This window comes from Anastrepha ludens, chromosome X (genome assembly GCF_028408465.1).
Source record: "Anastrepha ludens isolate Willacy chromosome X, idAnaLude1.1, whole genome shotgun sequence".
Lineage (NCBI taxonomy): Eukaryota > Metazoa > Arthropoda > Insecta > Diptera > Tephritidae > Anastrepha > Anastrepha ludens.
In genome coordinates, this window is record NC_071503.1 from 60195553 (window position 1) to 60213079 (window position 17527).

At 34.1% G+C, this 17527-nt stretch overlaps 1 protein-coding gene across 1 annotated transcript in view; it reads right to left on the reverse strand.

The window, feature by feature from the left end:
- The window catches only part of LOC128870118 (uncharacterized), a 39770-nt gene extending 34165 nt beyond the window's left edge, over positions 1 to 5605 (reverse strand). Inside the window, exons 1-2 of the mRNA XM_054112722.1 lie at positions 5279 to 5605; positions 3754 to 3990 (exon numbers count right to left, since the gene is read on the reverse strand). Coding sequence (XP_053968697.1) covers positions 3754 to 3990; positions 5279 to 5605 — 564 coding nt within the window. The remainder of the gene's footprint in view (positions 1 to 3753; positions 3991 to 5278) is intronic.
- Positions 5606 to 17527: the final 11922 nt, after the last annotated feature.

A 17527-nucleotide genomic window follows, 5' to 3' on the forward strand; every position in this document is an offset into this window, starting at 1 on the left:
CAAATTTGTTTATAAAAATGAGACTCAAAAATTTTCACGAAATGAGCTTGGCGCAATTATTGGTTACTATGATTTGTGAAGAGAGCACAACGACAAGTGCTATGTGTCACTTGTGTTAGTATGAAATGTATAGTAAACGCAGTAAGTTACATCATATTCTTCTGAGTTATTGCATGTATTTGAAGTAATCGGTTGATTGAAAATTGGGTTAAGATGCCAAAAGATAGAAAAGAAACGCCTGGTGAATTTATTGTGCATATGAAAAAACCAATTTTCCAATGTTTTTCAGTCGGACAAATCAGTCTTATTTTGTTCACATTGCAATTGTTTGGTTTCTGCAAAAAAAAAAATTCAAGCAAACAGCACATTGATTCAGTGAAACACAAGGATGTTCAAGGAAGAAAAAAACAAAATTCTGAACGGGAAATGAGCCAATTGTTAATATCAAATTACACTGTGCTACAAAAAAAAAACGAAATACACCTGACAAATTACACACTGTAGGTTGTTTATATGGTCGAATAATGCATGAAAATATTTTTGTTATATTTTTTGTACCCTCCAATTTTTATTTATTTATAAAAAAAACCGTTTTTTCAGACTTTGCGCGGTAATCTACGGATATCTCAGTCATTTTTTCACAGATTTTCAATATTTTATTTGATTAAACCTGGAGAAAGTGCTTTTTTTTATCATTTTTTTAATTTTAACAATTTTTTATTGCATAATTTTACAACAAAATTAAAGATGTTTGTTAATATTCTTTGAGTGCATTTATTAACGAAGAAATTAATGTATTACTTTCAATAATCGGATTTGCGTAAACTACGTTAGTTTTTCGTTAATAGAAAATATGGGCCATCATGTGTATTGCAGTGTGTACAATGTATTGGTCGTACTTTTTTTGTCAACTTTGAAAATTGGGATGAAGTTGTTCTGACTTGGAGTAAAAAGAACAATCATACTGTTTTTTATATAAATTTTTTTGTTGATTTTACATACCTAAATTTTTCTAAAAATGTTTACCCGACCTTCGAAGAATCGCTCGTCTCGCGTTTGAGCTACCAACAGTAATCCGCCAACATATGTATTTTGTTTTTTTCGAGGAAACGTTTTTCAATTGACGCAATTTCTTGATGAAACCTTTCCCCTTGTTCATCGCTGAATTTTCCAAGGTTCTCCGGAAAGAAGTCTAAATGTGAATGCAAAAAGTGAATTTTGATGGACATTCTACATCCCATGTCTCCGTAGGCCCGCAAAAATTCATCCACGACTGCAACGTAGTTGTCACTTCTTTTTTTCCCAAAAAGTTTTCACAAAGAGAAATGAAACTCATCCATGCTCTTCTTTCCACCGGATTCAGTTTCTCAGTGAAATTTCCATCCTTCATGATTTTGCGAATTTGCGGTCCAACGAATATCCCTGCACATTAACGGAACATTTTTTATATTGTACAATAATACAATAGGTTATATTTCCATGGAATATGCACATCAATTTTCTAATAATTAAAAAATTGTTTTTATTTCAGACGATTACTTGCTACTTTCATTTTATTTGAAATGTAATATCTTCTTTAATTTTGGCATCACTCAGCTTAGGGAAAGTCGTTTTTAAGTGTGAAAAAGCTTCACTGTCTTTATCTAGACGTTTCACAAACTGCTTCATGTAGCCGAGTTTCAAGTGCAATGGCGGTAATATGATTTTATCAGCTTTTACTAATTGAATGTTAACAACATTGTTTTTTCCGATTTTGAAAAACTTTCGCAATGGCCACTCTTTTCGATCATAGTGATTGCTTGCACGACTATCCCATTCACAAAAATAACAGGGATATTTGGTGTAACCTCCTTGCATTCCGAAAAGAAGAGAATAAGGATCTTTGCCAAAGTTTCGTATGTCTCTTTCATATCAGTAGCATATGCCAAAGGCACGGATGGCAACTCGTTGTCGTTGTGTAATAACACAGCTTTTAAACCTGACAAAAAGCATACATCAAATTCAGGACTTATGTTTACAGAGAAATCTTTCTTTTTTAAAGCGTAAAATCGATGAAATACTCACTTTTGCACGATCCATCGATGAATAATCGCCAATTTTTCGATTGATGTTCCGTGTTAAAGCATTGAAACAATTTTTCAACATCTTTACAATAAGCAAGGTTTTGGTATTCGCCATCAATTTCAAAATTGTTATTGAAAATAGTCCGCTCAGAGTTTTTCCTTCTTAATGTTATTTTGAAATCATTTTCTACAAGATTCCATTGTTTTAATCGTGATGCCAAAACCTCAGCATGTCTGTATGAGAGTTCTAGATCACGTACTAAATCGCTCATATCTGAATTCGAAACAAAATGCCCCTCTTTTGATTCTAACGCAGCTGTGATAAAAGGTTCATCACTATGTGAACTATTAGATGAACTGTTATCACCGCTTCTTGAATCAGCTATTTTTTGTACTTCAGTTAGCTTGTTTTCATTTTCTCTTAAAGATGGTTTCGTAGCAGTTAGCACTTCGGGATACTTTATACTGTTACGTGTTTTGAAGCGCTGACCTTGGAGGTTGGTTTGGCAAAAGTAGCAGTCTTCTGGTCTGTGAATGACTTGATGATGCCAAACCATTGGGCTCGAAAATGGCAAACGATCTTGAAAACACTGACTAGATTTCCACTTTTTTAGTGATATGGAGCACGTGGAACATATATATTCTGGTTCATACCAGCGACTTTCACTATAATTGCGCTCAAAGTGAAGATTGTATGCTTCAACCACGATAGTATTTGTTTGAAAAATATGAAATAAGAAAAATAAAAAAATAAATTGCTGAATTGCACTTTAGCTCTTAAGTTTCATTATTGTAAAATTAATTAATAAGATCAGTTCCAATAAAATGTTCAAATGAAGAACAACATCTTCGGACTGAAGATATTTTATTTTTTAAATAAAAATTAATCATTGGAATTAACTTGCATAAGAAACGCCTGGTATTAGGGTTTGATTTGTATTTGTGCCAAGGTTTTTCTGTTGATGATCATTATTGCTTTGTTCTTGTGCAGCGTGAATTTCTTTTTTGCGTAGTGTTGGATATCTTTGTATTTGGAGTTTTTTGTAGATTTCACAGCCTCTATAATTAGCTGTGTGTTTTTTGCCACAATGAGCACATTTAATTTGGTATGTTTCCACTTTGTTCTTAATTTTACACATATTTGTCTTGTGTTTGCCAGCACATTTTACGCGGACTGGATCTACCATACAGTAATTTTTTGTATGTCCGTATCTCTGACAGTTTGCACATTGAGGAATTGTTCTTTTTTGACGCGGTGGCTCAAAACTAATTTTACAGTGGAGTAGATGAGTTCTACTGTATATGTCTTTATTGTTTTCGTTTAATTTTAGTTCAGTTGAAAATAGTGACAGAGGTTGTTTTATTCCTGAAGCGTTTTTAATTTGTATGTTGTGAATATTTGTTGTTTCATGACCTAGATCAAAAAGTTCATTTTTTATGTCTTCGACAGGAGTCGAGTGATGCATCTGTCGTAAAAATACTCTAAGCCCTTGTTGCTCTTTTGGTCTAAATGTATAAAATTTTTTTTTTTTTTTGTTTTAGTAAGTCTATTATTTTTGTATAATGTGTTGTTTCTTTCGGTTGTATTTTAATTACGTTTCGGCTAAGAACTTTTATTTCAAATTTAGTATTTGACAGGGAATTTAAAGCATTTGTTAGAGTACATACATTTTCCACATTTTGTACCTACATATATTGGTGGCGGTTTTTGTGCACGCTGCGTACCTGGATCTTTTTCTACTGGGTTGCTTTCTGGCTTATTGATATTTGGTTCTACATCCAAGAGATCGAACCTATTTGATGAAGCTGGATTGCCTAACCAATACTCTTGTAGAGTTGTTTGTGTAGAGCTTTGCATTTTGTTCTTTTGTTTTTTGTTATTATTTTCGAGTTCGAGTTTGTTTGGCGATTGCTTATCGCGGTTTCTCTTTAAATGTGATTGCACAAAGTCTTTTTTGACGTGATAACGTCTTATAATTCGATTTAGCCGGCTGCACGAAAAAATGTGTCGTTACCTTGCTCATTTGTCGTTACCTTGCTCATTAGTGTTACCTTGCTCATTAGTGTTACCTTGCTCATTTGTCGTTACCTTGCTCATTTGTCGTTACCTTGCTCATTGCCGTTACCTTGAATGAACTGCAAGCGAAAGCGCGGAACGAACAAAGCAAACGAACGGCAACGTTCGACATCTTGCTCTCTCCTACTTAAGTGAGCGTATATATGTATGTATATGCGCATATGTACATATATAAATTCACGTATTTGTATTTGCATATGCCTTCTTATGGATTAATATTAATTTGATTTACTTGAAGAATTTAAAATAAAACCAAGCTTGTTAATAATAACTGTTGTTTTAGTTATTATTATTAATTTTTTTATTATATTATATATGAAGGAAAAAATGTATGGTAATATTTACCATATACCTTATAAGATATGTTGTATACTAATATATGTATATAAACATGCATATACATATACGATTTCGCGCAATTTTCAAAAAGAACAAATCTATATGTAAAGATGCATACAAGTCATATGGACATATCAAATATACGAATTCATTCCGTACGCAAGCAAATGTAAGCTAATGTGCTTGAACTGCAAGCGAGAGCGCGGAACGAACGACAAAGAGCACAATCGGCCCCCGCGTTCGGCAACGTTCGACATCTGGCTCTGTCCTACTTGAGTGAGCATAGATTATATATGTATGTATATGCGCATATGTAGGTATATAAATTCACATACTTGTATTTGCATATGCCTTCTTCCTGTGTGCATGGTAATGAACCATTTCTCTGTTGCGAAAAGGACGATGATAGAAAAAGTAGGAAATGAAAGGGAGTGTTTCGAGTATAAAGTGTCTTGAAAAAGGCAAATCGATGATGGTGCCGCTTAGTGTTGTTGACTTATTAACGTCTGATGCACAATCGAAATTGAAGATATCTTTCATGAATTGATAAATGTTTCGTCATTTTTCACGTTTGTGTAAATGTAACTTGACCTATTCCATTGCAATTCTATTTACCTCCTCCTCTATATCCATACAAAATATCTATCAAACAAACAAAATTAAAATTTTGTTTTGAAAATTGCAACCATTCCATCAATATTTTCTTATGACGTTGTCACGTTAAACTATCGTCAGTAAACCGACTTTACAGACAACCTCTTTTTTTCGTTTTGTATTTGAATTTTGTATTGTGCGTTACTGGTGATGACGATGCGATCAGTGTAGATGGTGCGCTACATTCAGCACTACGTGTTGCGGTTTGAATGAGAGTTGAAGGTGTATGGATTGGTTCAGGAGAAGTGGATGAAGTTGTTGTTGAACTTAGAGCTGCTGCTGATGTGGTGACAATGGAGTAGTGAGTACCAGTTGCTGTCGTGCATGATGTTACTGCTGTTTCTTGCGGATAGTTGTAGGGCGCCAAAGCAGTCTTTATTGCCGGACTCTCCAATTGATGATGATTAGCTGTTGGTGTTTTGCATTGATCACTCCACGATAGCGGTATTGTTGTATCTCTTATTTTAACCATAGTTTCTCTTGTTTCTACATGTATATTATTATCAGAGTAAGTTGAGCACTGATTTGATTTTGTTGTTTACACGGTAGATAGCGGTATACTCCGTTCACGCGGTGGAGTGCGCTCCACTGGCATTCTAATTTTCTTTATATCGTTGTTTTTTTAGTTTTATATTGCATGCATATTTCGCATGTTTCGTCCATAAAAGCATATTTCTATTTCAAATGCATGATTGCATATTTTTTGAGTAATTTTAAGAAATTTAAATCATTCTTCTAACCAAAGCATAAATAAAAAACAATTCGCAGCTAAACTTTCGTTTAAAGAACAGATCTATAACATTTTATGCGTCAATCTGTTTCAAAATTTATTTATTTGCTTTCTCCAATGAGGCGACAAATTTGTTTATAAAAATGAGATTCAAAAATTTTCACGAAATGAGCTTGGCGCAATTATTGGTTACTATGATTTGTGAAGAAAGCCCAACGACAAGTGCTATGCGCCACTCGTGTTAGTATGAAATGCATAGTAAACGCAGTAAGTTACATCATATTCTTCTGAGTTATTGCATGGTATTTGAAGTAATCGGTTGATTGAAAATTGGGTTAAGATGCTAAAAGATAGAAAAGAAACGCCGGGTGAATTTATTGTGCATATGAAAAACCAATTTTCCAATGTTTTTCGGTCGGAAAAATCAGTCTTATTTTGTTCACATTGCAATTGTTTGGTTTCTGCAAAAAAAAAAATTCAAGCAAACAGCACATTGATTCAGTGAAACACAAGGATGTTCAAGGAAGAAAAAAACAAAATTCTGAACGGGAAATGAGCCAATTGTTAATATCAAATTATCAACAGAACTCAAGATCTCATTGAATTCTCTTAAAGCGCCGGCAATAGGAGCATTACGCGCATAATTCGTGTTAAGAAATTTAAGATGAAATTGATTAGTATTGCGTAACGATCTAGTAAGAATATGAAAATAAATGCAACGTTATAGGGATGAACAGTCCACTTCTCCTTTAATTACACTAAAAACAAAAGACAGTGAGAGTATAGACCTTCTACTCTCTAGAGACTTTAAGCTAATTAAAATCAAACGGGAATGATAGGAAGGGATAGGATTTGAGAATTTTAACGACCTGAGAGCATATTTAAGGAACACCTTCCGTACACGTTCAATTCTCTCAATAGCAAGCGGTGGCGAGGCCTCCAGATAAAGGTTTCATATTCTAATCTAGAGCGAACAAAGAAAGTAAAAATAATTTGTGAGTGTAAGGGTCTGAGAACATCGAGCCGTTACACCGTATAAAACCTAAGACTGAGTAAGAAGTGGACACAATAAAGTAAATGTGACTGTTGAAAAAAGAAAGTGAGTCAAAGATCAATATTTTCAAATCATCGGCATACAAAAGAAAGCTGGCAAATGAAAAACAGGTACAAATATCATTAATAAATAGAACGAAGAGAAAAGGCCCTCAAAATCTGCCTTGTGGCACCCCTGAAGATGCAAGTAAAGGTTCCGAACATTCACCCTCAATCGTTACCATACATCGTATATCGGATAATTAAGATTTCAACCATTGAAAGAAAACATAATGGAAACCAAGCGAGGCTAATTTACGTAATAGAATTGTATGAGAAACTCTATCAAATGCTTTAGAAAAGTCCGTGTAAAAACAATCGACTTGAAAACCTTCAGCAAAAGTTCCAAAGCAGTATTCACCAAAAGCAGCCAGGTTGGAAACTGTAGACCTACCCGAGATAAATCCATGCTGATTGGGCGAGATTAAGCTCTTAGATGCAAAGTACATTTTTTCTTTTACAATTCTTTCGAAAAATTTAGAAATAATAGAAAGCTTCGAGATCGCCTATAGTTGCACACATCATTATTTTTGCCACTCTTGAAAGTACGGGTGAAAGTTGGGATTTTCCAATCGTTGACAAAAACTCCCGTAGATAAAGATTTATTAAAAACGAATTTGAGAGGAAGGACAATAGCCGGTTTTTAAGAAAAATTACGGACAGCCCATCCTTATCAGTTTGCGAAGAAGATTCCCAATGTCCCAAAATCCCATTCCCAATGTCCAGAGAAACAAGGTTTAAATAGCCAAAGTTCAAAGATGAAAGTGGATTATCATGACAAGGAGAAAACGAGAACGTATCATCACTAGAGAAATTAGATTTGAAAAAATCGGCAAACAGGAGTAGACGCTGATTTGTCATTAAAACGAACTGCAGAAGGGACTCCAGCGCTTGACTTTTTAGATTTAACAAATCGCCAAAGAAGAATATAGTTCCTGTATACAAATTTATTGAAACAGTTAAATTTTTTTAAGGAAAACTTGTAATTTATAAAGACATATTCATTCTTAGATTCTAAAAATTGCTTGTTCCGCTTATTTTTAAGTTTTTTAAGTTGATAAGTGTACCATGGAAGTTTAAAAGGTTGTTTTTCAAATTGTGGTACATCTATAATATAAAATTGAATCGAAAAATGTGTTGGTAAGCTCATAACTCAACAATGATTGGACCAATCTTAACAGCTCTTTTTTCAAAATGTTCCTTGAAGTCCAAGAATGGTTTGTACGCCGAGAAAAATTCGAATAATTTCCGGGATAACCCTAAAACAGCCCTTTTCCTTTTCCCATACAAATATTGCGCGTTCGTGTGTGTGTGTTCGCGTTAGAGGATCTAATATTAATTAATGCAAGAATATTATGCATTTGTTTTAGTTTCAGAACGATTTAAGGAATGAAATAGTTAAGTAAATTCTAAGAATAATCATGCAGGGCTGAACAAATCCAAACATATTTTAAGAATACCAAAAGATAAACATATGTATATACAATATTTGAAGAATAACAAAAAACAAACATTATTAATTAATCTAGAAAGCCCTTATTTCTCACATGGTCAATTGTATGTTGCCTGTTCCAGTATTGGGATACCATCAGACTTGTATACTCACCAGCTAATCAAACAAAAAACATGGTATATAATAAAGCATTACAATAAAAATTAAACAGATTTTTGTTAATAATTATGATTCACTTGATTTACAATAAAGCGATTAGTGTAAATACTTATATACGTTTTATTTCATTATTCTTTCGGTTATTAACCCAATGTTAATAATAATAATAATAAATAAATAATTATCTCTATGTTTTGTCATTGAAGCACCCACTTTGTAATATTTGTCACCTTTAGGTTCCCACTATCTCTTTAGATTAATTTTCAATCAGGTTTGACCCTTAAGTTCCCCTCTTAGTTTGAAGCCCCCTGGCAAACATCCCAGTCGGGGTTTTTAGTGGGTCACAAATGGGTGGCCAAAGTTCGTGGAAGCGAAGATACTTAGGTCACTCGAGCTGACCCTTTTCTTCAATTCTCCTAAGCAGGACCGTCACCATGATGATAGACGGGTGTGTGAGGGTCAGCAGAGTAAAAACGTCTTAACGTCGAAATATAAACTGCCACATTCAAAATCTATTTGACAGAACGAAGTCTATCGGTCCGCTAGTATTTCATAAAAATTTTGAGCAACTGCGCTTTAAAGGTAGAATAGCACTCAACAATATCTAGAAAGCAAATATTCCCAATTGATGTTATGTAAATCGCTGTTTAACCTAGAAAAGTCACAAGAGGAGAAACTGAAAGCTACTGTCTCGTCTTGTTTACTACTCGCAAACTCGTAAAACTCAACGTTAAGCATTAAAGTGACATGATGTTTATCAGCAGGTGAGAAGGATGAGAAGCATTCAGAGATAGAACTATTAATATTAGCGCTGACGAATATGAGATCAAGAATTCCGTTACGCTTGTTTTCAAAAGAACTAATTTGTACTCAATCAAGGCTCAAAAGATTATCAATTACATATGATTCTAGTGATGATGTGACATTAGTTGGGATTAGACTGTGCTCACAGAAATTAAAAGACCAAGAAACATTCGGAAAATTAAAATCCCCAAAAACACTAATATGGTTATCATCAACCTTATTTAGAACTAGGGAAGCAATGTTGTCCGTATGCGACTTGTAAAGATCAAAATTACTATTAGGCGGTATGTAAGATACAAGTAAGTATAAGTAAGGTCAAGAATGGGATCCTCATTTAAAAGCGAGACATGAAATGCTTGCAGCATAGGCTGTACTGCAATGAGAACTCCACCCCCTAAAAGCAACCCGTACTTTCTACATTTCCGTCTTTTTGAAAAACATTATATAAGTTTGAGTCGAAGTATTCATCGTCAAAAAAGTTAGCATTGAGCCAGGTTTCAACAAAAATGATGACGTCAAAATCTAAATGAGAACTACGGGTGCGAATTGTCTCCGACTTAGTACGAATGCCACCCATATTCTGAAAATAAATGTTTAAATGATTTAGTGATGCACAAGTACTATCGCAGTTGGCTTAATTATTTTGCCTGGACGATCTTGCTTTTTGAAACAAATTCAAAGGATGGACCTTGACGTCAGCAGGCCAAACGGACGGTTATAAAACTTGGTCAAACAATGATGGCGGAACCCCTAGCTTAAAATTAATTTTCCTTAAACTTTGGATATCAGTATCCTTTTTTATCAGCTTAAAACATAGAATCTGGTTTTTATCGATATTTGCATTATTAGCAACATAAGAAATTATATTATCCTCAGTTACAGAAGGTTCAAAGGACGCAAGATGATACCACTTATTCGTAGCTACTACATCAAGCTCAGTACTTGAATTAAGACCAATAACTACATCCCGAGACCTTTTATTAGCTTTACGCATTCGCCCTTGAATAGTTGTCCACGAAGTTTGAGTATGCATTTGTTTGCTAGGTACGGGAACAGTGCTTTGTTTGGCTCCCGCAGTCGACATGTTGATGTGAGCAGCCACAGCATCAGCATTAGTTGAAGAAGCAGAGAGAGTAGGCGGCGTTGAAATGTTGATATTAGCAGCGGCAGCAGCAGAATAACTGAGTGAAGCAGTGGGTACAGAAGTCGGCGTCAATACACTAACAGCAGAGAATGTTAATGCAATGAGAAGGTGCAAATGTTACTGTGAGCTTTTTTTAGTACAATTGAGATTTGAAAGATTTGAAGTGAGGGAATTTAGCACACCGAGTTTATAGACACCTCACTGACTTTTGGCCACACAAAAATTAGAAACACCACACATCTTTCACCTCAACACACAACACATTTCTCACCTCGACATTAAACCAATTAAATTTTTACTATTTTCGTATTTGTGAAATAATAAGCGAATACGTAAAATTTATTACATAATTTCTTTTTCAATTACATTAAAAAAAAAAAGATTAAAAAAAAAAAAAAATAATAAAAAACAGTTTGCGTCGGGAATTGAATTCGAGTCTAACATGTGGCGAGGAAAAATAGGCGGTGCGTTTACATATTTCTTCGACTGCTTATTTTTTTACCATTTTGTTACTTTTGAAATGATAAGCGGATACATAAAATTTATTACAAATTTTTTTACGATTACAATAAAAAAAAAAAAATTTAAAAACGAAAAAAAAAAAATTTCCACCGAGAATTGATGGCGAGTCACGTGGGGAGGATAAATACGCAGAGCGTTTATTTCTGCGCCTGCGTTGTGAACAAAAGGTTTTGTGCATGCGCGCGACGCGAATAAATTTTAATAAAGTTCTGAAAGTAATTCATGAAGTTTTTCATTACACACATATGTGCATAAATGAACGTATACTTTATATGTAAATAAATGATCATATACGATAATTTATGGTACATAAGTACATAATATGTATGTACATGTCAATAGGAGGTATTTGCATTCAGAAAAAAAGAACGGTTTAAGATAAATCAACACTTATTTTATATTGTATGTCAATTTATAGTTTATGTATTCGACAGCATTTACATACATATGTATGTATGTACATTTGTATATGAAAAACAATAATGCATAAGCGCAAGAACATCATATCACATATGCAAGTATGCCCAAATAACCTTGACTTATGTATGTACACATGTCACAGCACATCACATTCTTACAAGAAATCAAATACACATACGCACTAGTGAACGAGTTTCTTCCTAACAAGTGCAAAAACAATTCTGCTCTATGTATGTATATATACCCACTTTATGTCCTAGCATATATACATACATATACGAGTATACCTACTTGCCTTCTAAACTTCCTACAAAATAATTGTATTCATATGTTACTACATCCCTGCACGTACATACATTCATGCATATGTGCTCGAGCACAGCGCTCCCTTCTTGCTTCCGTGTACTTTTGTCTTTCACCAGTCGATATTCCTAATATTGTACTTACAAAAACACAATACTTTGATAGACGCAAAAGCAACAGCAAGCGCAACGCGATGGCCGCTTTGCCACCACACATTCTAAAATGTTCTAGAACACAACAAAAACACATACCTCACATGCGCATGTCGCCCAAAGCTAAAATCTAAGCATACCGACTACAAAAACAAAATACATTCGTAGACGCAGTCGCAGCGGCCATGATTCTATCAGCGTCGGCGCTGAACAATTTAGAGCAAAAACAAAAAGTTCATTCATAAGTTGGAGCTCATATGTCAATTTCATTCATAAAACGAGCCGCCCATATGCCAATTTTCGCGACCATTCGAAAATAGTCAATATTGGAATATTTCGCGTGGAATTATTTGCCAATATTTGATAAATCTTAAATTTTTGTCATGTCGAGTGGCCGCGGCTCCGTATGTATGTATGCACCCTTTTATATGTATGTAAATATGTCTTCTAACTGTGCGACAGTCGCGAGTTAATGAGACTTCCAGCGAATCACACATTGCTGTCCGCAAAGCCGCATATATGTATCTTATGATCAGAAAGTACCGGGAATGTTTAAATTAAACAAAACAGAGTTAAATTTAAGGCAAATTTATATTATCTCCTTCAAAATATGACCCGTCTGAAGCAACACACATGTGCCAACGTTTAACCCAGTCCTCCAAACACCCCCGGCAGGCCGATTTGTATTCTCTTTGATCAGTGCGATGGCGCGTTATCATCATGCAAAATCTGAGAATTGTTTGCTCACATTTCCGGCGGTTTGCAACACACAGCATCTCTCTAAGGTTTCAAAACGGATAAATAATATTTTCATTGACTGTCTGGCCCGATGGAAGGTATTCATGGTGGACTATGCAATCGAAGGAAACAGTCAACATCACCTTCCCGGTTCTTTTTGCTGATAGGGTATACATATCCCATCTTTTCACTGACGGACAAGAAGACGGTCGCAGTTGTTGTTTTTTATATGCATACATTTTGCGTTCGTTGAAGGTTTGTATATATTTACATATATTTACTAGCAACCCGCCCAGCTTCGCACGGGTATAAAATATATACCCTATGTCACTCACTGAAAAAATGATTAAAATCGATCCAGTAGTTTTGGCTTATTCATTATTGCCCGTGGCCCACACGCGTTAAATTTGGAGTAAAACAATTCTCCTTTCCTTATAGCATGAAGATTTCCTGCTATCTTTGGGATATCTAAATTCATACCCTAAATTTTTGCATATTAACTTTTTGCATTTTTACATATGTATTTATTTTATTTTTACAACAATTAATATATTACAGAATGTCTTTATATACAACGTTCATAGCCTTCTTGTCATTAGACAATACAAACATGTTTTCTCTAGAGGTTACTCTTGAAAGAGCGACATACAGTTGGCCATGTGAAAAACAGTCAACACTCAAATCTAAGCCTGCAACGTTGAAGGTTTGACCCGGAGATTTATTAATGGTCATTGCAAAAGATGTCTTTACCGGAAATTGTAAGCGTTTAAATTGGAATGGTAGATCCGATGGTATTAGAGGGATTCGGGGAATCAATACATCTTCTCCGGTACCACATCCTGTGAGTATTGTGCACTCTATTATGAAAGTTTTCAGTGATTTTACCATCAAACGCGTGCCATTGCAAAGTTTAGGTGGACTTAGGTTTCTTAATAAAATAACAGGGCAACCTATTTTCAGCTCCATTTTGTGAGGAGGGAGTCCAGACGGGTTCAAAGAATTTAGAAATTCTGTAGGAAATTGAACAGCTTCTTCCAAATCGAGAACAGTATCGACCGAGTAGTATATTTTCGTCGGCGCATTAATCTTTGAAATAATCAAGTTATTTACTTTATCTACTTGTTCGTTAGTTGGTGACAGAATAGCTCTTTCTTTAAACCAAGATATTGTCTTATAACTTATGTTATCAATGTCTGGATAGACATTGTTGACTAACTCTTGGATGTTGTCTATCAAAACACAAAGGTTTTCTAGGTTAATCCTTCCCTCACTTTGTGTTAATTCTCCATTGCCAACTTTTAGCAGCATCTCTGGAAATAGCCTGTTCTCACGTGAAGATGACGAAATCCTCATATTAGTTTTAAGCTCTAATTTATTGACATACGACTAAAGGTGGGATCTTTTTAGCGAAGCATTTATTTCGTCAGCACGTGTTCCTCGAGTCACAACTGGTAGGATTTGACGGAAATCTCCTGAAAACAGAATTGTACATCGACCCATAGGTGAATTTTTGTTGCGCAAATCGCGCATTGTCCTATCCAGTGCTTCCACAGACGTCTTGTTTGACATGGTAGCTTCGTCCCAGACTATTAATGAGCAGTCACGCATCAATTTTCCTATATTGCTCTGTCTAGAAACACTACAGACGCTGTTATCATCATCGGTGGCGATTTTCAGCGGGTGCTTCATTGTAGAGTGTGTGGTTCGGCCTCTTTCCAAAAGAGCAGCGGCAATGCCGGATGACGCAACAGCTAACGCAATTTTTCCGGTAGATCTCAATTACTAATTACTGTTGTAATATCTTGAAAAATATTGTTTTTAATTATATGCTGTAAAGAGCCATATACATAGATCTATATGAAAACAACAATGTATTTAATTGGATAAGGATTAATGTTGTACCCATTTGTTGAAATCGCTTCGAAAATAAGCTATTAGTTGTCGTAAAAAGTAAATGACAAAAAATATTATTGTATGGAATTGATAGCAAACTAAACGCGCTCCGAATCAATAAAAACTATTCAAAAACTGTATTTTAATTATGTGCGATTTACTAATATAGAACCTGAAAATAGCGTTTTATTTCGCTGTAAAATTGTATGTACATATAATTACATGGAATTCAGTACATACATAAATACATATGTACATATGTCCGAAATGAAATAATGCGAGCGATTCGTAAATACATACATACATACATCACCATACGATGTAATTCAACATTAATGAGGTGTGGTGAGATTATCGCTTAACGCTTGTTGCTTCATTCGGTTGACAGCGAACACACACACAAACAGCTTTTTTTGGAAAAAGAGCTGCTTTTGTTTAAACAATTTTGGTTAAATAACAATTAAATCAATTATTTTTTTTGATGCAGAACGAAAGTAAATATTTCAAAGTTAAACTTCAAGAAAGTTTCATTTTAATTGGTTCATTCGTTTATGATTTATGGCCGTGAAAACAAAAAAATTATGTTTTTTTGCCACATTTTGACCGATTGTCACGCCCCCTTTATATATTTCTTCACATTATATAGATATAAACCTTCCTCTTCAATCAATCTATCTTTAAAAAAAACCGCATCAAAATCCGTTGCGTAGTTTTAAAGATTTAAGCGTATAAGGGGACATAGGGACAGAAAAAGCGACTTTGTTTTATAATATGTAGTGATATACATATGCGTGCATGCGCGTTTGGCTTTCTGGATGCATCCATAGATATTAGAATATTTTCTCATCAATATGTGTATGTAAGTAGTTCAGATTTGACTGAAGAGATTAAATATAGGACTGCATATTCAAATGATTGCCTTTATGGCTGTTTTACATATAATATACATAAATCAATTCAAAAGAAGTATGAATAATGTTATAAAGAAAATAAATTTCTAAATAACAGGTATTAGAAAAACCTGAATACACTATTTTAAATCAATTCTAATTAAACCAAATACAAAAAATTGAATAAAAATATCGAACAAAGAAAACTGTGTACAGGACTTGAACCTGAGTCAAGCATGAGACTATGTACCACATACACAACACGTCTTTCACGATTGCGCTAATCTACAATTACTAAAGCACTTTTCTAAATCACTCATTTATTCGATTCGCAGTTTTATATGCACATATTCTGCGTTAGTTGAAAGTTTGTATGCGTAATTATATGCATATGTATCTGTGTATGCGCGTTTGGCTTTCTGGACGGATATTAGAATGATATTTTCTCATCAATATAATTTGGATTTGATGAAAGAGATTAAAGACATATGTACATATTTTCTGTTTTGATTGATTTATATAAAAATCAGGTCATATCCAGTATGAACTATTTTATACCGAAAAGAAATCTCCATTTAAGAAATACAAAAAAAAACAGTATTTTAAAGAAATTTTACTTAAAATAAATTCAAAAATTTTACCAAACTTTCCTGGTTTGAATTGTAAAAAAAAATGTGCAAGAAAAAAAATATGACTTCAGGACTTGAACCTGAATTAAATACGTGCCAAAAAACAAAACGAATAATTCCGCCGACTTTAGCTTCTGCACCACAAACTAACTGATGCGCGGCCTTCTTAATCGCAAATTTATTCGCTTCGATTTCCTTAGTAGTGTGCCGAAAAATCTTATGAACTTCTTCAGTAGTTTGCTCCTTCTCAGCAAATGTTAAATGAGCTTTTTTCGAGTACTAATTTGTAGATTCATAATAAGGTAATTTCAAATTCAACTTTCCTCACGAGTGGGGAATTGCAGATATTTACCACGCGACTGACGCGAGTGGAGGGTTTCTATATTTACTTACCACGCTAGGACAGGAATTCAGATATTTTCTGCGTTTACCAAACTACTGAGGAAGTTCATAAGATCTTTCGGCACACTACTAAGGAAATCGACTTATTTCATTCCCACAGCGAAGCGAATAAATTTGCGATTAAGAAGGCCGCGCGGCAGTTCATTTGTGGTGCAGAAGCTAAAGTCGGCGGAATTATTCATTTTGTTTTTCGGCACGTATTTAATTCAGGTTCAAGTCCTGAAGTCGTATTTTTTTTTCTTGCACATTTTTTTTTTACAATTCAAACCAGGAAAGTTTGGTAAAATTTTTGAGTTTATTTTAATTAAAATTTCTTTAAAATACTGTTTTTTTTGTATTTTATAAATGGAAATTTCTTTTCGGCATAAAATAGTTCATACTGGATATGACCTGATGTTTATATAAATCAATCAAAACAGAAAATATGTACATATGTCTTTAATCTCTTTCATCAAATCCAAATTATATTGATGAGAAAATATCATTCTAATATCCGTCCAGAAAGCCAAACGCGCATACACAGATACATATGCATATAATTACGCATACAAACTTTCAACTAACGCAGAATATGTGCATATAAAACTGCGAATCGAATAAAAGAGTGATTTTGAAAACTTCTTTAGTAATTGTAGTTTAGCGCAATCGTGAAAGACGTATCGTGTATGCAGTACGTCGTGCTATATTTGACTCAGGTTCAAGTCCTATACACACTTTTCTTTCTTCGATATTTTTATTTAATTTTTTGTATTTGGTTTAATTAGAATTGATTTAAAATAGTGTATTCAGGTCTTTCTAATACCTGTTATTTAGAAATTTATTTTCTATATAACATTATTCATACTTTTTGAAGTGAAAACTTCTTTCGAATCGTTGGGAGTGATTTGAGACTCGATGAAACGAAAAAGCGACACCAAAAAGAAGAAGAAAAAAGATATACGTATATATATGTATGTATAGAAAATGCTTCATTACCAGGCACACAGAAGGATGGCATAAGCAAATTTAAATTTGTGAATTTATATATGTATGTATATATGCGGATATATGTATATATGTTGTG